The 17591-nt window shown below is 45.9% G+C and overlaps 1 protein-coding gene across 2 annotated transcripts in view; it reads left to right on the top strand.

The window, feature by feature from the left end:
- Window positions 1-17131, top strand: part of rtn4r (reticulon 4 receptor) — a 48853-nt gene extending 31722 nt beyond the window's left edge. The window contains exons 2-3 of one of the 2 annotated variants that reach the window (XR_012926606.1): window positions 14971-16693; window positions 16741-17131. Coding sequence is in view for 1 of the 2 variants with exons in the window: in XM_076025723.1 (XP_075881838.1) it covers window positions 14971-16346 (1376 nt within the window). In the remaining variant the exon portion in view is untranslated. Of the gene's footprint in view, window positions 1-14970 lie in introns of both variants that reach the window. The other variant, XM_076025723.1, reaches the window with a different exon arrangement.
- The last annotated feature ends 460 nt before the right edge of the window (window positions 17132-17591 follow it).

The raw sequence follows: 17591 nt of genomic DNA, 5'->3' as shown, positions 1-17591 counted from the left end.
CGTGTGAGGAAAATTAACCGGTTCTGGGTCGGTGGTTGGGTGGGCGTGTCTCCCTTCTGTCGCTCTCCTCCTCCCCACTCCTCTCCTTGTCCACATCCGTCCCTCTTGTCATCCTTATCTGAGATCCACTGCAGGAAAATGGATTTTTCCTGCAGCGGGGCTGCTTTGTCTGAACGGGGCGCGGCACGGCAGCAGGGCGGTCGGTAAATAATGCAGAAGTCTTTCACGACGCTTTCGACGGGGGGAAAGTGTTCGCCATAAGACCCTTTCTGAAGTGGGCTTATAAAGCCGTCCAGGTCGCAGCCGTCCCTGCTTCTCTCCAAGAGGAGGCGAGGAAGTCTTAATGTGCCCTGACAAAAAAAATGGAGGGGTGGAAAAAAGAAAAAACTGCAAAAAGGCGCCTCCATCATTCTCCCTTAGCAACGGGAACATATAAGAGGTGCTTCCATAGTGACAAAGAGAGACCCCCCACCACCACCACCACCACCACCACCCTATTGGTTGGTTCACTGCAGAGGCTCGTCGTCGGATTGATTCTGATCCCTTGGTGAAAGATTGACAAATTGATTATGGGTTTGGCAATGTGTGTGTGTGTGTGTGTGTGTGTGTGTGTGTGTGTGTGTGTGTGTGTGTGTGTCCCTTCCTCCCATGTAAACCGTGGCAGCAGGAAGTCAGAGTTGATGAGTCCAAAGGGCAAAACCACAGAGTTGAACAATTTACATTTCAGACTTAATTGTCGTTTTTTTCAATTTCCATTTCTCAACACTAAGTGCAGTGTGACCGTGACTCATTGTCATAGCTTATTTTTATCCCCGTGCGCCGGATGGTCATCAGAAGTAAACAGTTGGTTCAAACCAAATGGTCTGTTCTTACATAAATGCCATGCAATGAGTCTCCGCGGCTTGCTGTTAGCGGTTAGCTTTTGATTGCTAGCGCGTCGCGTCCAAGTCACGTGTGACATCGCGGTCTGTAGGTTTAGAAACCGTCCAATTCGACTGAACCGGGCCGATGCACGAGACAATGCGAAATCTGCCCTTTTCAGTGTAGTTTCACACATTCCAGCAGCTTTCAGTGTTTGGAGGTGCGTGACCACCACCAGTCGTTTGAAGGCAGATCAGACGGATACGCCGCTAATGGTTCGTGGAACATCGGCCTATTCCAATTTCTGTGCCATTTATGTAGTTTAGGCGCACAAGCTGCACGTTTTTGGTCCGCCTGATTCAAGTCCCGCCCCTTCAACACCCTCTTCCTCCGCCCTGCCGGCAACATGAAAGCTATACTGGCTTACCGGAGACCGGGAAGATGTGCACGTTGGCAAATAGGGGCCGTCCCCGGTGACCTCCACAAACATGCGGAGGGAATCAGCGCACGTGTGAAAGCGGGGCGGTGCCTCGCTCTGCGTTTGGAGAAGCGTCCGATGAAAGTCAACTTTGAAAAGCCGGCTAACCTTTCGTGACAAGCGCCCCGCTGCCCTTGACATTAAAGTGCAGAGGCTTAGTCTTCCACTGGCCTTTGGCATCGCCTCCTTTGTTCGCCTGGTATCAGCCCGGATTATCTTTTCCTTGATTTTATTCTTCATCCGCTCCTTTCCAACTTCCTTTGTTTGCTCTACAAATAAGAAAAAGTTGAGTTGGGGTGGGTGCATGTCTTTGTAATTCAGACTTTGCAAACCTCGCTGACAGCTCATCACAATTCTACCCGTCGCTGTTGTTTGCCTTGAAACTACAGAGAGTATTGGGTCTTTTTTGGCTGGGGGTAGGAGGAGTTTGTTTCCGCTGCTGCGCTTCAATATATACAGTCAATACTGTTTGTGTCACCGAGGGCAGCCAGATTTAGCCTGGAAGCCAGAGTTCTCACTCGCCTGGGTGTGAGTGTGAAGGTCTCAGCTAGAGAATGAATCAGATGCTCGTGTGGGGGCAGTGGAAGATGCGAGATCCTATACCTCGCTAATGTCAAAATATCCACCTACACGAGCTTCGCCGAGAGTATTTCAGCCTCCAGAAATATTTACCCGATTTTTTTTTTTTGGTCTTTTTTCAGTTTTTTTTTTTTTTTTTTTGCGATAGCTTCCTTGCGCAACAAATCCCAACATATCCCTCTGACAGCAACTATTTCGGAGAGCAAGGTCTCTGAAAAACATCCATTGCGATGTGAGCAAAACACTGCAGCCGAGGCTCGGCTCCCCTTTCGAAGGGGCAGAGCCGCAGGACCCGCCCTCGTGTTACTGGCTGGAGTGCATTTGCTTGTAGGAAACTGACTCGGAAGATAAAAGGATGGGGCGGGTTTGTCTTTTCCAGGTCAACATACCTCTAGGGTTGCCTCCGTGTCTTAAACAGACAGATCTACAAGAAGACCGGCGAGAATTGGTAAACTTTTTCTCACAGTCACATGCATAATGCATTTATTTTGATGATTTTTCATTTTCCATCCATCTTCGGACGCCTCTCTTCTTCCAGCTCTTATTTACGCAGGCTTGTGGGCAGATTATGTTTTATGTCTCATTATTTCCACTGTGTGTCTGGTGAGTCATGCACTGGGCCCAAAAGTAAATTCAGCCGTGTTTTTTTTTTTTTTTTTTTTTTTTCCCCTCACCAGCTAATGGATAATTAATGGCTACCTTTTGAGAATGTGCATAGAAGCATGTCAGATTGGAGCAACCACGAAGTGTGAACATAAAATGAAAAGTGCATAAATTCAAAGTGTAATCATATGAGAAGCAGAACCACACATCCAGCCGGTCCGTCTCCACAAGCCGCCAAAAACTCATTTTATTGCACCTCAGTTTCGTTCGACCTCTTGAGATCTCATCACCCTCAGTCCAGACACTTTTCACCATTCACATCATTAAAATGTGCCGGACTTTAAGATGGCAAAGGTTACACGTCCCACGCGATTTTCACCTTTTATTTCTTCCAACTAGACACTCGCGGCGCGGCTTAGTGAGCTCTGTTCTAAAGGCCCCTGACACGTCCTCTCACCCTGAACTGCTCCAGCCTGAAGGTCTAACCACTGTCTCCTGGCTTAACACGTGCATAATGAGTGAGAGCGACGCCAGCGAGGAACCTGTTTAAGTGGAATAGAATGAGCAACCTGGATTCTGTTGTGGCAGACACGCTGTATGACCTTTGGCGCAGTTTTTTTTTTTTTTTTTTTTTTCAACACAAACCACATTTGTCTGCCCCCCCCGATCTCGGTTAATGTAGTTCCGACTTACTTATTTAATTTAACATTTGTATTTGTGCTCAGCAACCTCTTTACACAGCTGGTTCCCAAATTGCAAACTTTCTGACTTAATATTCAGAGTGAATAAATCTGCAAACGTGCTTTATTTGCACACAAATTTGTCGAAACAATAGCTTTGTGGCAATAGACAACTACTGTCCTCAATAAAAGCCACATTGGTGCTCCTGAGAAATGGGCGCAATGCTATTAGCATGCTAGCAAATGTGTCTGTTTGATGCTTTAATATTCTGTTTTCATTGCCATATATTGGCCATCGTCTGCTAGGTCCATATTTAGACTATGTTAAGAAATAAAAAAAAATGTAATGTGCGTTCCTATGTAATGTGGAACACAGCTCTCCACAGGACATGTGCTCTCTATTTGGTCCCCTCCGTCTAGTTTAACGTTGTACTTTGTTTGACCGCTCTATCAACATCGGAGAAAGAAAAGCAGTTCAGACTGTTCCAATGTTTGCGCCTCTGTGAATCCGCACTTGCTCATTAAAGCGCGTCTGTCTTCCTGAGTTCGACGGTTCGCCGCCAGGCCGCGGAGATGCTAATCGACACCTTCTTCGCCGGTTTGCATCGTCAGCTAGCCGTTCCCAGCTGAGCGCGACGTTGCGAAACCGGAGAAGAGCGAGGAAGGTTGGGTGACACATGATGGCTGTAAGACAGGGCGTCCGCGGTGGTTTGTCTGACGCAGCGTTGCAGGGGGGGGGGGGGGGGGGGGGGCCCTCCCTCTTCACGCCTCCCGCCTCGGCCGGCCGCTCTGCCTGCGTCTGTCGACTGCAGTCGTGACTGATTTTAGACTGAGCTTAAAAGTGAGTCTCGGCGTTGCACTTTACATGTATGAATGCGGAACCTTGAGGGTGACTAATGCACTCGGCACAAGGCTTCTGCAAGGTTCAGCAGAGAGAATAGACAAGCAGGCAATTTAGAATCCCCCTGGTGCCTTTTTCTTTTCTTTTCTTTTTTTTTTTCTTTACCGCAGCTTTGCTTTTCAACACATCTATTCTCCAAACTCTCTCCAAAACAGATTTACTGGCAAGACAAGAGTCGCTTTTGTCCGCACTGGTTAAAGATTAAGTGCCTGTTTGATGTACCGTGTTACATTTTCTTTTTTTCCTAAATGTAACTTACACAAGCAGAAGTTTTTCAGCCGCTAGTTTCTTTTTAATGAGCACAAGTTCTTGGCTAAGAAGGCCATTGCCAAACGCAGGACTGCTGTGGTCCCAAAAGCTTCCAGAAAGACTTTTTGTTGTTGTTGCTGTTGTTGTTTCGTGCTGTTGCAATCCTTTCCACTTCCTGTTAGGGAAAGCAAAACGGGCGGTTCCTTTTGCCCACGCTAAAGCATACTATGGAGTGGCGTGATGCTTGTGTCCAGCTGTGTAAGCACTCATTATAGCATTCTCTGTTTAGACCACCCTAGTGCGTCTTCTCATCTTCACGTCCAAATATGTGCGGCTACCTGTGGAGGCTGTCACTTGCCTTTCTCTCTCCGGCAGACGCGCCACATTATGGGGTTAACATTATTATCTAAAGCTACGTATAAAACTCAACTGTGTGTGGAAGACAATAAAACGGCTATTTTCCGCAAGTGTCGCCTTGGAGACCAGTTTAGGAGAAGGTGGGCGATGACGAGAAGTATTTCAGAATATGAAATACGCTTGCCATCATACCAGAGCATGTCTGCTGTCAGTGGTCTTGCTTCAGTGAGTGAGAGCCTCGTGTGAAGCCAGGAAATGAATATTAGCTCACCATTTGAAAAAAAACAACTCATCTAAATACGTAAGTCAGAAAAAAAAAAAGGCTTCCCTGTGTCAATAAAGTTTTGTTTGTGTCACTCAAGGCGGAGTTCAGTGACAAACGGTGGAAACCGTGTTACATTAATGCAGGACTGAGGGAAATGCGGGCACTCATTTTATTGCAAGGAATCAGATTTATGAAAGTATGACGAGAGAGAATGACTCCACGGTGTCCTGTTACAATATGCATCACACAGTGTTCACTTTCACATGCGTATTTCAACTTCCCAAAAACAAACACATCACGACACACAGTAAAAGTCACGCAGCGCAGATTAGCTTAAGTTAGCTCTCAGGGAGACACATGGCCAAGGTATTAAAGCCCTTTATGACATCACAAACGGCCAATGTTTGCTTAATAGTTGAGAAAGCAAAGCATTTTAGATGAACATCATCACATTCCCACTATTTATCTGCTGTGTTTGGCAGGTTGAACCAGACTCTGGGTGACCAGGTTTTGAAGGCTTTTATAAGTTCAAAGGGCAAAAAATACATTTCTCAATGGTGTTTTAGTTTTTGTTTTCCTGCTTTTATGGATTGCTTTTTGTTTTGGCTTAGCCTCTACAATAGTCAAGTCAACCAAGACCATGGCTGTAGCCTGCAACTGCAGCAAAAGTATTGCATCAGCTGATTGGTCTGCTTTTTTTTTTTTTTTCATTTCCTCTAGACTTTACGGCTTTAACCTGCTATTACCTTTTGATTCTGGGAAGCAAAATCCCTCCTCCTTTCTTTATTTTTCTTCGAGGGGCTTATTTGAACTCACCTCAAACTCACCTCCCATGCAAAACAGCAATGCTCTAAAACAAAAACAAAAAAAACCTGTCATCCACTCAGAATTACTGCCGGCAAGCCTAACGCACAGTAAATCTGCTATTACCCAGAAGAAGACGCAGGCTGTTTTAAAACTAAAGTCTTTAGCGTGTGTGTGAGTTAAAGAGCGCCTCAGAGCTAAGCAACGCCGAGACACATGGGGCATGTACCGGAGCAGCTACCTTCATTTATTTTCTCTCCAGCCATGTGTAGATAAGATAAAGCTTCATGCGCTCGGGTTAGGGGAAATCAGTCGACTGCACTGCTGGCAGCCAGAGCGCAACATAAGACCGAAGTAGGGCATAACATTTTTTTTTTTTTTCTTTTTTGCTCCTCTGTGGCTTACATAGTGCATCTGGACACCCCCACAAACTCCTGCTTGGCAAAAAGCTTGAATCCCCCCCCCCCTAAATTAAACATTTTACGTGGTTTCATGTGTGAAAATGTTCCATGTCTGTGACATGTGGAGGCGGGCGCAAAGCTGGATTTTAGCCGTTTTGCGAAACCTCACGGGTAGACACGTCTCTTGATGCCTTCCTTGGAACATTTCACAGCGAGGAGTAGCGGCACTGAGGGCAGCTTGGTTGGCTGCCAGCCATACAATAGACTTGAGAAGAATATGTGCCATTTCTTGCACCTAATGCGGTGGCCCACTGCCATGGCTGGATAATTAATCCACTCCGGAGGCAATAAAGCAAAGCTAACGTGCCCCCCGGCCGTCTTTAAATGCAATTTAGAAGAAGGAGGGGAAGAAAAAAAATAAATAAGCACATTGTCATTTTAGCATCTAAACTGCTGGTGCTGTGATGCTGCAACAGCCAGTGATCCACTGAGAATGCTTCCATTCAGTTTATAGGACAGTTTACCAATGGTCTCCCGCCGTGTTACATGGTCGGGGAGAAGTGGAGGAGCAATCTTTCCTGTGCTTTCGGACAAGTTCGGTTCAGTCTTGGAATGTTATCCGGGCAGCAGATTACGGGCCTCTAAAAGTCCAACTTTGAAACCAAAGCACTTGATCGGGCGCAGTGAGGTTTGCAAGGCAGGAGCGCAGACCGCAGCGTGAAGGATGGATAAGGGTCATTATTGATTTGCAGCCATGAACGCAGGATCAATCTGTCTAGAAGCTGACTGAGGTGCCGTAACGATTCTTGACTGTAGGTTTAAGGACTTTTCTCAGGCCCCAAGCAATAACCAAAGGAGTGAGCGTTTTTTAAATGACATAATGTTGATGGTGTGAAAGCTCTGTTGTTTTCAGGAGAAGAGAAGAATAAGCTGAATGATTTCACAAGTCAATGCCAACATGTTTAATCCCAGTCTGTTCGAGTCGCACCTTCCTCAAGCTCGGAACTCTTCCTCCACCCTGGCACTGGCGCGTCAGCATAGTTGCTCGTACACAAGCGCGAGAGCAGTCACGGTGATGCTGACGTGACCTGCTGACGATGCGACCCCCCCCCCGTGACAGTTATATCCTCCGTCTTGTTCTCCATTGCTTCGCACTATGTATGTAATATACAATTTCCAATAACATGAACTTATTTATATTGATGTTTGTGCCTTGTATGCCAATGTATGTTCAGGAAGTAACTGAGCTCAGGCACGTTTGTGTTGAGGGAAGTGTAAGTCTGGGAAGAGGGTACAAACAACATGGTGTGAGTGCACCGAAAATTGATAAAGCTGAGCTGGCGAAGAGGCAAAGAGGGCGGAAAAACCAATAAAAACTGCAAGAAAAGAAAAATACACTTTTATAAATTTCATTGATGCAATACAATAGAAAAAGAAATAAAATATGATAAGCTTCAACTATGAAAAGATGAACTGTAAGAAGGAGCTTTTCATTGAAAGTGCGTCTTCAGAAGTGATTTAAAAGCTGAAGATCCTCAGGCAGGTGTTCCCCAGCTCGCACTTGTACTTGGCTCAGTAATGGGCTATTTCGAAATGTCTGGATTCTGTAGACTGTTGTTCCAGCTTTGTGCGCTAGGATGCAACTCAGAGTAACACTACGGAACATATTACAGCAGAAACTCTGAGTGAGTGCCTTGTGGGGCGGGAGGTCATTGCATCACTCTGGAGTCGATGGTAATGCGATAGCAGCCGGTGAAAGGCAGAACTTCCACTCTGTCTTCCCGTCGTTTGCCAGTCAAGCAGGGATTTGATCCGACAGGCCCGCCCTACCCCTCCCGCCCCACCCACCCAATTGCGAGCTCGTTCTTCCACTGACAGAATATTACCAGCCGGCTGCTTATTGTTACCGCTGTCACTTCTCAGTAGTGTCATGTGATTGCAAATCTGCCAGCTGAAATTCAGGCCAAAACAGAGGAATTTACTGAATGTGCGCCGCCATTGAGCTCCTCGCCCACACAGGGAGACTTTAATTTATGGATTCAGAGCAACTGAGACTCATTTCTTCCATGGAAAAGGGAAAAGATTCACTTACACATTTAAATTAGCCATGCCAGCAAAGTGATTGCGGTAAATAGAGACAGCAGACTTGGTTTTCCTGGATCACCTGCTGCCATCACCTGGGGAATGTACACGAGTTGGAATGGTTTGGTTCTTCGATCGCGACCTGGTTTGTAGCACGTCAAATATCATTTTCATAAACTCACCCTTAAAAGTGGCTGGTCGAGGTCTGCAGACTGAACTCTGTGCGAAACACTCCTCACTCACTCTACAGAACTCACTTGCACTGTTTGACCGTCGGAGGGAAAGGGTGATCCAGTAGCTTGTTGTTGTAAAAGTTGACTCAAAGTACGGCGTCACCCACGAGCTAACTTGTGTCACCCACTTTGAGATACAGTGGTTCATTCAGTACAATGTGGTTCATGTGGCTCTACTCAGTGTGGTAAAAACTTTCACGATCTGGCAGAGTGAGTGGACCCACCTATTCGGCAAAATCATCCACTGCTTACTTCCATCCAGATGCTACTGAAGTTAAAGCCATTCCCAAAGGCTGGGCATCCATGGTACAGTCATAAATTGAGGCTTAAATCCGACTCCCACTGCACAGATGTACAATGGGAGGCAAAAGCCAATGTTAAATTGATGTGCTCACACTTTATGGTCTGATCAGCCAGCCGTGATCTGAGCACTCATGCTGGAAGAGACCCGTGGGCTCCTGCTGTACGGCTCTGCCGCTGACAGTTGTCACGAAAGATTAATTAACTAGGGATTGCGTTGCTTCTTGGTCAGCCAGCAGAAGGCCAGTGAGCTAGATTGGCACCGCTGTTGGGGCATGTAGTCGTTGCTTTGCCTTGGCTGTGCGAAGGCCTCAAAGATTTCAGAAACGGCAAATTCGCCTAACCATTCAAGTCCAGTCCGGACTCTGCCCTTGCACCTTGCACCCTCCTCAGGTGAGGACATCAACAAAAATGCAATGTTTGGCTTGTGGCTCAAAATGTGGAGACTAACTGGTTGTTTTTCCCATGTGCGCTGCAGTTGGGGACACTGATAGGACTTTCTGTGCTTGTTCCGACTTCCTCAAATGACTCGTGTGACTTGTCCACCCGGATCAGTTTAGCGGAACACCAGGACAGGGCCAGTTTGCATCACTGACTTGAGTGAACAGCCCAAGCTCACACGCTCCCACACACACACACGCATACACACTGTGGCGCTGTTTTTCCTCCTGCCTGCCGAGCTTCAGCTCCCTCAGTTATTCATGAGCCATCTGCCTGGGCAAGTGCTGTGTCAGATGTGTGTCAAATAGGACCTCATCTGTCCCCGCTGTTCATCTTCTAATTGTGTCCTCGTCCGCATATCGCCGCTCCGAGGGACGGAGGCGCCGCTGCTCATTGGCCCGCCGTGTCCTAAATCACTCGTTATGTGGCCATCTTTATTTAAGATAGCGGCATCTGGCTCATCAATGTTGTAAGCGGCAAGCACCGGTCCGTCTTTGTCTGCTTGTCGGTGCCTTCGCACGACACTTGGGCGCATCACCGCAAAGTCGAGGTTAAATAGGCTTAAGCAGCACCACAAGTGCGACCAGTATGACGACTAGGCAGGCACGACAGCAGGGGAAGTGACTGGACGGTGTCACCGACAAAAACATGGCCGGAGGTGTAAGAGTTCTGTTTAAATTGAGCCGGAAGTAGAGAAATGAGTCTCCATTGACGCAAGACAGCAAGGTTAAACACAGTGACCACAGCAAGCCAAGTGAGTTCTTCTGATCAACCTTTTTCTTCAGGTGTCCTCCTCCGCCCCGACCCAATATTTCCCTCTGCAGTTGAGTGATTCTCTTGAAAGTGAAAGCTGTATCTATTCTAATAATAAAAGTTTCCACCGGCTCATGGGGAAGAAAGATGTTCAAAGGAAACGTAAATGGAAAATTCTACTGGTCAGCCGCAGCGACGTTACTGTAGGCTACTCCTTTCATTTTAGGCTTTTCAAAAGTAAAAGTAGCACTTATCACAAACTCTACCCGAGTGAAAGTCAGGGCACTCATTTAAAATTTAAAATACGCTTTGGCAAAAAGCTCAGGTGGACGAAGCGGGACTCATCCCAGAGTACAGCATCCATTATGTTCTCATTAGAAGCGTAGTGGCTTTTAATTTCACGAGACTAATTTGAATATGTCTTAACACAGCTGAACTTAATAAGCGACCAGAGGGGGAGTGTGGCTGTGGATGGCCGAGTTGACCACATGACAAAATTATCAGCAGGAGGAAGAGATGACGAAGAGAGAGGAGCAAGCCACCAATCATGGACCTAAAAGAAAACAAACAAACAAGTTAAAAACAGTGAAAAAACAAACAGTTGTAATGAAACACGAATAATCCATTCCCCTTCATAAGGTATCCTTTTAAACAGTCAGTGACAACGATATTAAAAACAGCACAGCAGCAAACCCTTTCATCCCGACACACTGTTTGTTCTTTTTGTTTGAAAATTGATTAAAGGGATTATTACATGGAATGGGGTGCAGCACATTATCATCAATTATCTAAGTAGCGGGCAAATTGTTTACAGCTCTGGAAGAGGCTGAGGGTCATTTTGGAAGAAATAAATTATAAAACCTTTTTTAAGAAAAAATATATTTCATTTCTCTCCAATCTTACAAGAACTTTTACTTTGTGATTTTGCAAGTGTGTGTGTGTGTGTGTGTGTGTCTGTTCTGCTGCAACAATGTATTGCATTCTATTGCCCGAGCATGGAAAGTAATTTACAGCTGCCTAGACTCCTCAGAAATTGGGCTTTATGCAACTGTCATATTCTATACGGACTCGGCGTGAGAGTTTAAAAAAAAAAAAGAAAAAAGAGAGAGAGGGAGAACTGTTTATGCATGCATGGCTGGATTCACACTAGATACATGACCTTACAGTGACGGATCATGACTATATTAAATGCAGGCCTGCCTCTGAGCAACAAAATAATGTATGATTTCAGAAAGAGGCCAGGGGCTCCCTCTGGAGAACGACTGTGATTCATCACTGACAGAGACGTCACTTCCACTCTGGGCCTGCGGGGGAAAGGGACTGCCATGTTAGCCATCCCTGCCCAGTCCCCAGCCCTTCAAAGTAAAGCCTCCATGATAAATATGAGGCCCTTCTAAATGTGCTGCCCCAACACAACCCGTGTAAATTGTCGTCAGGAGCGTGTGTGCACTTGTGTGGTATTTGCGCAAACATGCCAGGGACATATGCAAATGAGTGAGAAGTCTGGCTTTGTTATGCACTCCTACAACAGGCAAACAAATCTGTCTGCACCCACTCACCACTCCTGTGGGCATCTCTTTGCTTTCTGCTGAGAGCAGCTTCCTCCAGTTGACAAGCGTTACCAGGATTTTCACCTTTGAAGTTCCAGATGACTGATATTATCTGTCTACGGTTCTGAAAGCTCCGCGTTCTGTTTCAACTGGGTAGTATTCTGGTCGGGGTGAGTGACTGGCGTAAAAAATAATGTACGTGCAATAATCACTCGCCACTCGTTCCTTTGTAATGCTCAAAGCGATTTACCTGCAATGTCTCAATAAATATATTAATAATTCAGCAGGAAACACAGAGAGTATCGACCGAAGGAAATGTGGGCAGAGTTTGCTGGTTTGAAAAGGAGAGGCCTTAATCCAGCCTCCTATTAAAGGTCAGGAGTGTTTTTAAAGAAAAACTTCTTCAGAAAGGTATTATTAAAAATAATCCTGTTTACAGTATGATTTCTTTTTCTTCTGGAATCATTTTTTAAAGACTTTTAACTCCGCCCTCTTAAGTCTAAAGTGGAATATGCAAGTTGACATACTTACTTCACCCAAACTTAACATTTAACCCTTTTGGAGGGTCTGGTGCCATTTTTTAATCCGCAAAAACATTCTGGAATATCTCAACGCCAGAAACTATTTCACTCAATATTCCATTTTGCTAATCCTGTAAATCTTCAGAAGCTGCACGTTGATATTCTGGTTTAGAAATATGAGCAGTTAACATCACGAGTTTGAGTCAAAGTGAACTGGCATGTTTTCCGTGCAGAAAGATATAGTCTGTGACTACTGTCAACATCCTCGGGGTGGATATTCCTTTAGACTATGTGAAAGTGTTAGCAGAGTTTACGTTGATGAAGGAGCGAGTAGCAAATGGGTGAAATACCAATTTTAGATGAACTAGGCCTTGACGTAAATACTCAAAAGAACAGGATTTATTTCCCTTAATATGCAAAATACACACACACACACACACACACACACGTATATATGTATATATATATATATGTATATATATATATATATATGTATATATATATATATATACATAGATGACACAGTATGTTACAGTCGACAGTAAAAAAATGTGCACTTCTCTTAAAAGATGGTGTCATTGAAGCAATGTACTTTAGTCAAAACTCAAGGTTTACCAGCATCGATGCGGAGGATACAAAGGGGATTGTCTGGTTTTGAGCAGAGTGATGATTGCTACTGTACAACAATAAAGCACTTGGAAGAGAGGCTGAAACAGAAAAGCTGTGCTCAGGGCCTTGTTTTGACACGGCAGATAGACGAAGATTAAGTGTCGAAACCAAAGCCGGCAAAAGATGATAGGGAATGTATCCCCACCCACCTCCAAAACCTTGATGTTGTCTTTTGGAAGTGGTGTCATGAGAGGGGGAGGCGAGGCGGGCGGCCGGGCGGTAGTTTTCGATACAAGTGAAGAAGGCAAGTCTGTTATTTTATTTTATTTTTTTTTTTTGAGGGGGGGGGGGGGTTGTATTGTGCTTGTGGCAACGCGGTAATGCAATCAGCGCTGCGCAGATGTGAGGGTGCTGTTAGCGAGCGCATGCAAAAAAATAATAATTGGAACGAAGGGTCTGATGACACGGCGGGGCTGTCGCTGTCATTCAGCGGATGCTAACAAAGACGAGGCGGCGAGATCCGCGGACACGGAGCCTTGACGTGCGACGCGTGGGTGGAACTAGCCTACTAATGAATAGACGGCAATGCGGCTAAAGGAAAGAGGCGGAGAGAGGGAGAAAAAAAAAAAAAAAAGACGGTGGAGGAAATCTATGGAGCGTGCTGCCGTGATAAAATATCGGTATTGTTAAGCAGTGGCGAGAGGGGGCAGAGGGGAGGGGGCGGGGGTGTTGGGTCCATGGGTGGGGAGTCTTGACGGCTTTCCGGTGGCAGTCTGACGGCTGAGCCGGTGAGATTGCAGGGAAAGTGCAGCGGAGGGCTCCTGTCAGGCCACAGCAGAGCTCCGTTTAACAAGGTCCAGAGATGAGCTGCACTGCTACACATTGCAGGGAAATGGGAAGGAGAAGGGAAAAGGGAAGGGAAGGGAGGGCGGCACTGGACTGGGATTTTTTTTTTTTTCTTTTCTTTTTTTTTTCCTTCCTCAAACCCCTTTACTTGTCATGCTGCAAGACCTGGGATTCCTCACCTGTGCACAGAGGCAGTGAAAACCTCCGCCGGAATGCTCAGAGGGGTCGGAGAAGCAGAGTGCCCACCCGCCCGCACACGCACACGCTCGCCCACGATATGTCCCGACACTAGGCACTGTACCCGTGACGGAGCGAAGCCGCTGCTCGGCTGGCGAGGTTTACCTCGAGTGAACCTCGGCACGCTTCACTTTGCGCCGAGCTCAAGGTTGATCTCCTCGACGGCGACAGGCAGAAATAATTTATGCAAGCAAATGTGGAATGCTCTGCATTTTCAAATGCAGATGCCTCCGGGGCAAGCACAAACAAGAGGTCTGGTTCCGCCACCGCCGCCGCCACCGCCTCGTCGTCGCCGTCGCTGCAAGCTCGACTCGAGCTTCTTCTGCGTCGATCCGAGGGAACGTGTGCGGGCTCCGCAGCGTTCATTCCACCTCGGCCCCCCTGGCATCAATCTTGTAGGCCGGCGTGGAGAGCTGATCTCGCGGCGAGTGAAATGTGAAATGTCAACCTCATGCAGCTCCATGAGTTATGTCCGTCTTATTACAGTGGGCTAATTCCACTTAAAAAAAATAAATAAATGGATTTCAAGTGAAGATGACGATCGCCCGACCCTGGGAGCATCCTTGTTAAAATACATGCTGAATCACTCGTTATGCGGGGGATTAATAATGCGCTGGATCTCGGCAAAACATTGTCATGTGTTATGTAACATGATGGTGGGTGCAATATGCATTTTTTTTTATTTTTATTATTCTTAATGAGAATTCACAATGTGATGGTGCAGCGTCACCTCACTGCGAAAAAAAACCCGACCCCCTTTCTGTTGTGTTAATTTGTACCTTCGACCTGTGTGTGTTTGTGTGTGGATTCTCTTCACCAGGCCACACAATATAGCTCTAAAATTGTTGTAGGTTTGAGTGTGGCTGGTTGTTTGTCTCTCTGCTCTGTGTTGGCCCTTCGGTGAACTGGTGGTTTGTCCTGGTTACAGCCTAAGACAGCCGGGATGGGCTCCAGCAGCCCTGAGTGCAGGATAAGCAGCGATAGAAAATGGATGGATGGATATTATGAGAGCTGTCCTCATTCTTGATCTGCCTTCACGTCCAAATATGTGTCCCGTGTTTTATCAACACGACAGGCAGGATTATCTGGCCGGGGGCATCTCTGTCTTCTCATCTTGTGCTTATATTACAACGTGACTTTCGATCTATTTTTGTTGAGCTCCTAACCTGATCCCATCTTTATTTGTTATTTTCTTTTGCTTGTTTTTTTTGTCTATGCAGGGGGGCGACTCCTGTTCCTGGTGATGTGGCTGAACCTCGTGCCTCGAACTGACAGCTGCCCTGCCAAGTGTGTGTGCTACAGTGAGCCCAGGCCCACTGTGGCCTGCCAACAACAAGGACTGTTTTCCATCCCCACTGAGATCCCGGTGCGGAGCCAGCGGATATACCTCCAGAGCAACAAGCTGACAGTGGTGAAGTCAACCAGCTTCAGCTCTTGCCACAATCTCACCATTCTTTGGCTCTACTCCAACAACATTAGCTACATCGAGGCGGGGGCCTTCTCCGGCCTGGAAAAACTGGAGGAGCTGGAATTGGGCGACAACAGCAACCTTCGCACCGTCAGCCCGACCGCATTTCGGGGCTTGACGAAGCTGCACACGCTCCACCTGCACAGGTGTGGCCTGTCTGAACTCCCCGTTGGAGTTTTTCGAGGAATGTTCTCTCTACAGTATCTGTATCTGCAGGACAATAACATTCTAACGCTGCATGATGACACTTTTCTGGACCTCGCCAACCTCACCTTCCTCTACCTGCACAACAATAAAATCAAGATAGTCACAGAAAACATGTTTCGAGGCTTAATCAATCTGGACCGGCTGCTGCTACACCAAAACCGAGTGATCTACGTGCAACCCCGGGCTTTTAGTCATCTCGGTAGGCTGAAGTCTTTGTTCTTGTTCTTCAACAATCTGACCGTCCTGACGGGGGAGACCATGGACCCCTTGGTGTCCCTCCAGTACTTGCGCCTAAATGGGAACCAGTGGATCTGTGATTGCCGGGCGAGATCCTTGTGGGATTGGTTTAAACGTTTTGGAGGGTCCAGCTCTGAGCTGGAGTGCAACGTTCCTGAGTTCCTGGCTGGAAAGGACCTGAAACGGCTGAAAAGCGAAGACTTGGAGGGATGTGTCGAAATGCCTCAAATCCAAACCAACCTTTTCAACTCTAAAGCACAGTCTGGGAAATTTCCTTCCACTGAAAATCCCCTTGAGGACGACATCCCACGGTGTTGTCTCGGAGATAATGACAAGTCCTCCATTCTCTCTGGCAAAAGCCGCCAGATCACCAACAACCCCCTGAAGGAAAAAGAGAACATGTCTAAGACTAAATTTAAGGAGACAGAAAGAGCAAAGAATGAGAGTTCTAACAAGCAGAATGACGGACCGCTGGGAACCCTGTCCAACACTTTGGACAAGTCTATGGTAAACCTGAACCCTGACCTCATAGACAGTCTGGATTCTTCTACAGCACCCAACAAAAAGAAAAAGAAGTGCTCCAAAAAGCCCAAATCAGAGTGCACCAAAAACCAGGGTTCTACCTTGCAAGTGCTACGCTCTCTCCTCGTTCCCGTCATCTGGATATCTCTAGCCATGTCTTAGGACTTCTGATTTCACTCCAAACACAGAACTCAAGATTGTTGATGCTCATGACAATGATGACATAAGGTGCAGTGGCATCTACCACAGTGACTGAGAAGCGAGGAGTCGCGTTGGTTCAACGTGGTTGAGGACATACAATGGCGAGGACGTTGGAATACATTAAACAAAATGGATGCCTTTACAGAACACCACAGAACTATTGTATATAATGATTTGGTGCCCAGAATTGTTTGTTCTCTATGTACTTAACTGTACTGTGTCTAAGCTACACTTTGGAGACTCCATTTTTCCCTCTCAAAAGCTGTTGTGCTTAGACAGACCACCGGAGGAATTAAAAAAAAAAAAGTGTGAGAGAGATATTGAGAGAGAGAAAGAGAGAGAGAGAGGGAAGGAGGTAGAGAGAGAGAGAGAGAGAGAGAGAGAGAGAGAGAAGCAAAAGAAGAAACAACAGGAAATCCAAGACAGAGCGCACACTGAAGAATGTTGGGTCCGTTTAATGAAGATAAACGATATCCCCTCCTTTATTTATTCAAAGTGATGCATTTGTTGGGTAATGTTTCTTCTGTTTTTTTTTTCTTTTGCTTTTTTTAGTTTTTTCAACGCAAATGTTTTACCTCCCCTGGTTTTTGTTCAATTTCAATGTCAGAAAGGGTATATGGGTAGCATTTACCAAAATAATGCTGTTAATTTGTTAATGGAGACTGCAGTGGAACCATAGATATGCATTTTATTTTACTTGTGTACAAGTATGAATATATTATGAATAAAAATTCTTCTTTCGTAAATATTTTTGATATTGTGTGGTACTTTCCAGCATGCACATTTTCCAAGAATGGACCAAAGATTCTTGTACGCTGGGACGTCATGAGTAGCCCAAATGAAGAAATTTGAGATTTGTGTTGAATTATATTTAAACATTACCAACGTACCAAAGTTTAATATAAATTGAACTAGAGGGCTGGCTTAAAGCTGAAGCATCTTTTCAAATCTGGCTTCCGACTCACACCAAACACATCCAGGATTTAACATTCCTTCACCGCAATGCCTCTGCAGATAATAGAAGAAAGAAAAAAAAAAAAAAAAAAAACGAAAGAAAGAACATCATAAATTATTACCTCACCTCTCTACATTTTAAACTTTTCACCTCTGCATTCAAAATCATGGAGCCAGCTTTTATTATTTCGATCTTATGCCGCTCTAAAAATAACTTGACTCAGCAGGCATGTTTGATCTTTATTTGGTTGC

This window comes from Nelusetta ayraudi, unplaced genomic scaffold (genome assembly GCF_046127955.1).
Source record: "Nelusetta ayraudi isolate G7.1 ecotype Tasmania unplaced genomic scaffold, CSIRO-AGI_Nayr_v1 ptg000018l, whole genome shotgun sequence".
Taxonomy (NCBI): domain Eukaryota; kingdom Metazoa; phylum Chordata; class Actinopteri; order Tetraodontiformes; family Monacanthidae; genus Nelusetta; species Nelusetta ayraudi.
The sequence above is the reverse complement of the archived record's forward strand: the minus strand, read 5'-3'. Positions and strand labels throughout refer to the sequence as shown.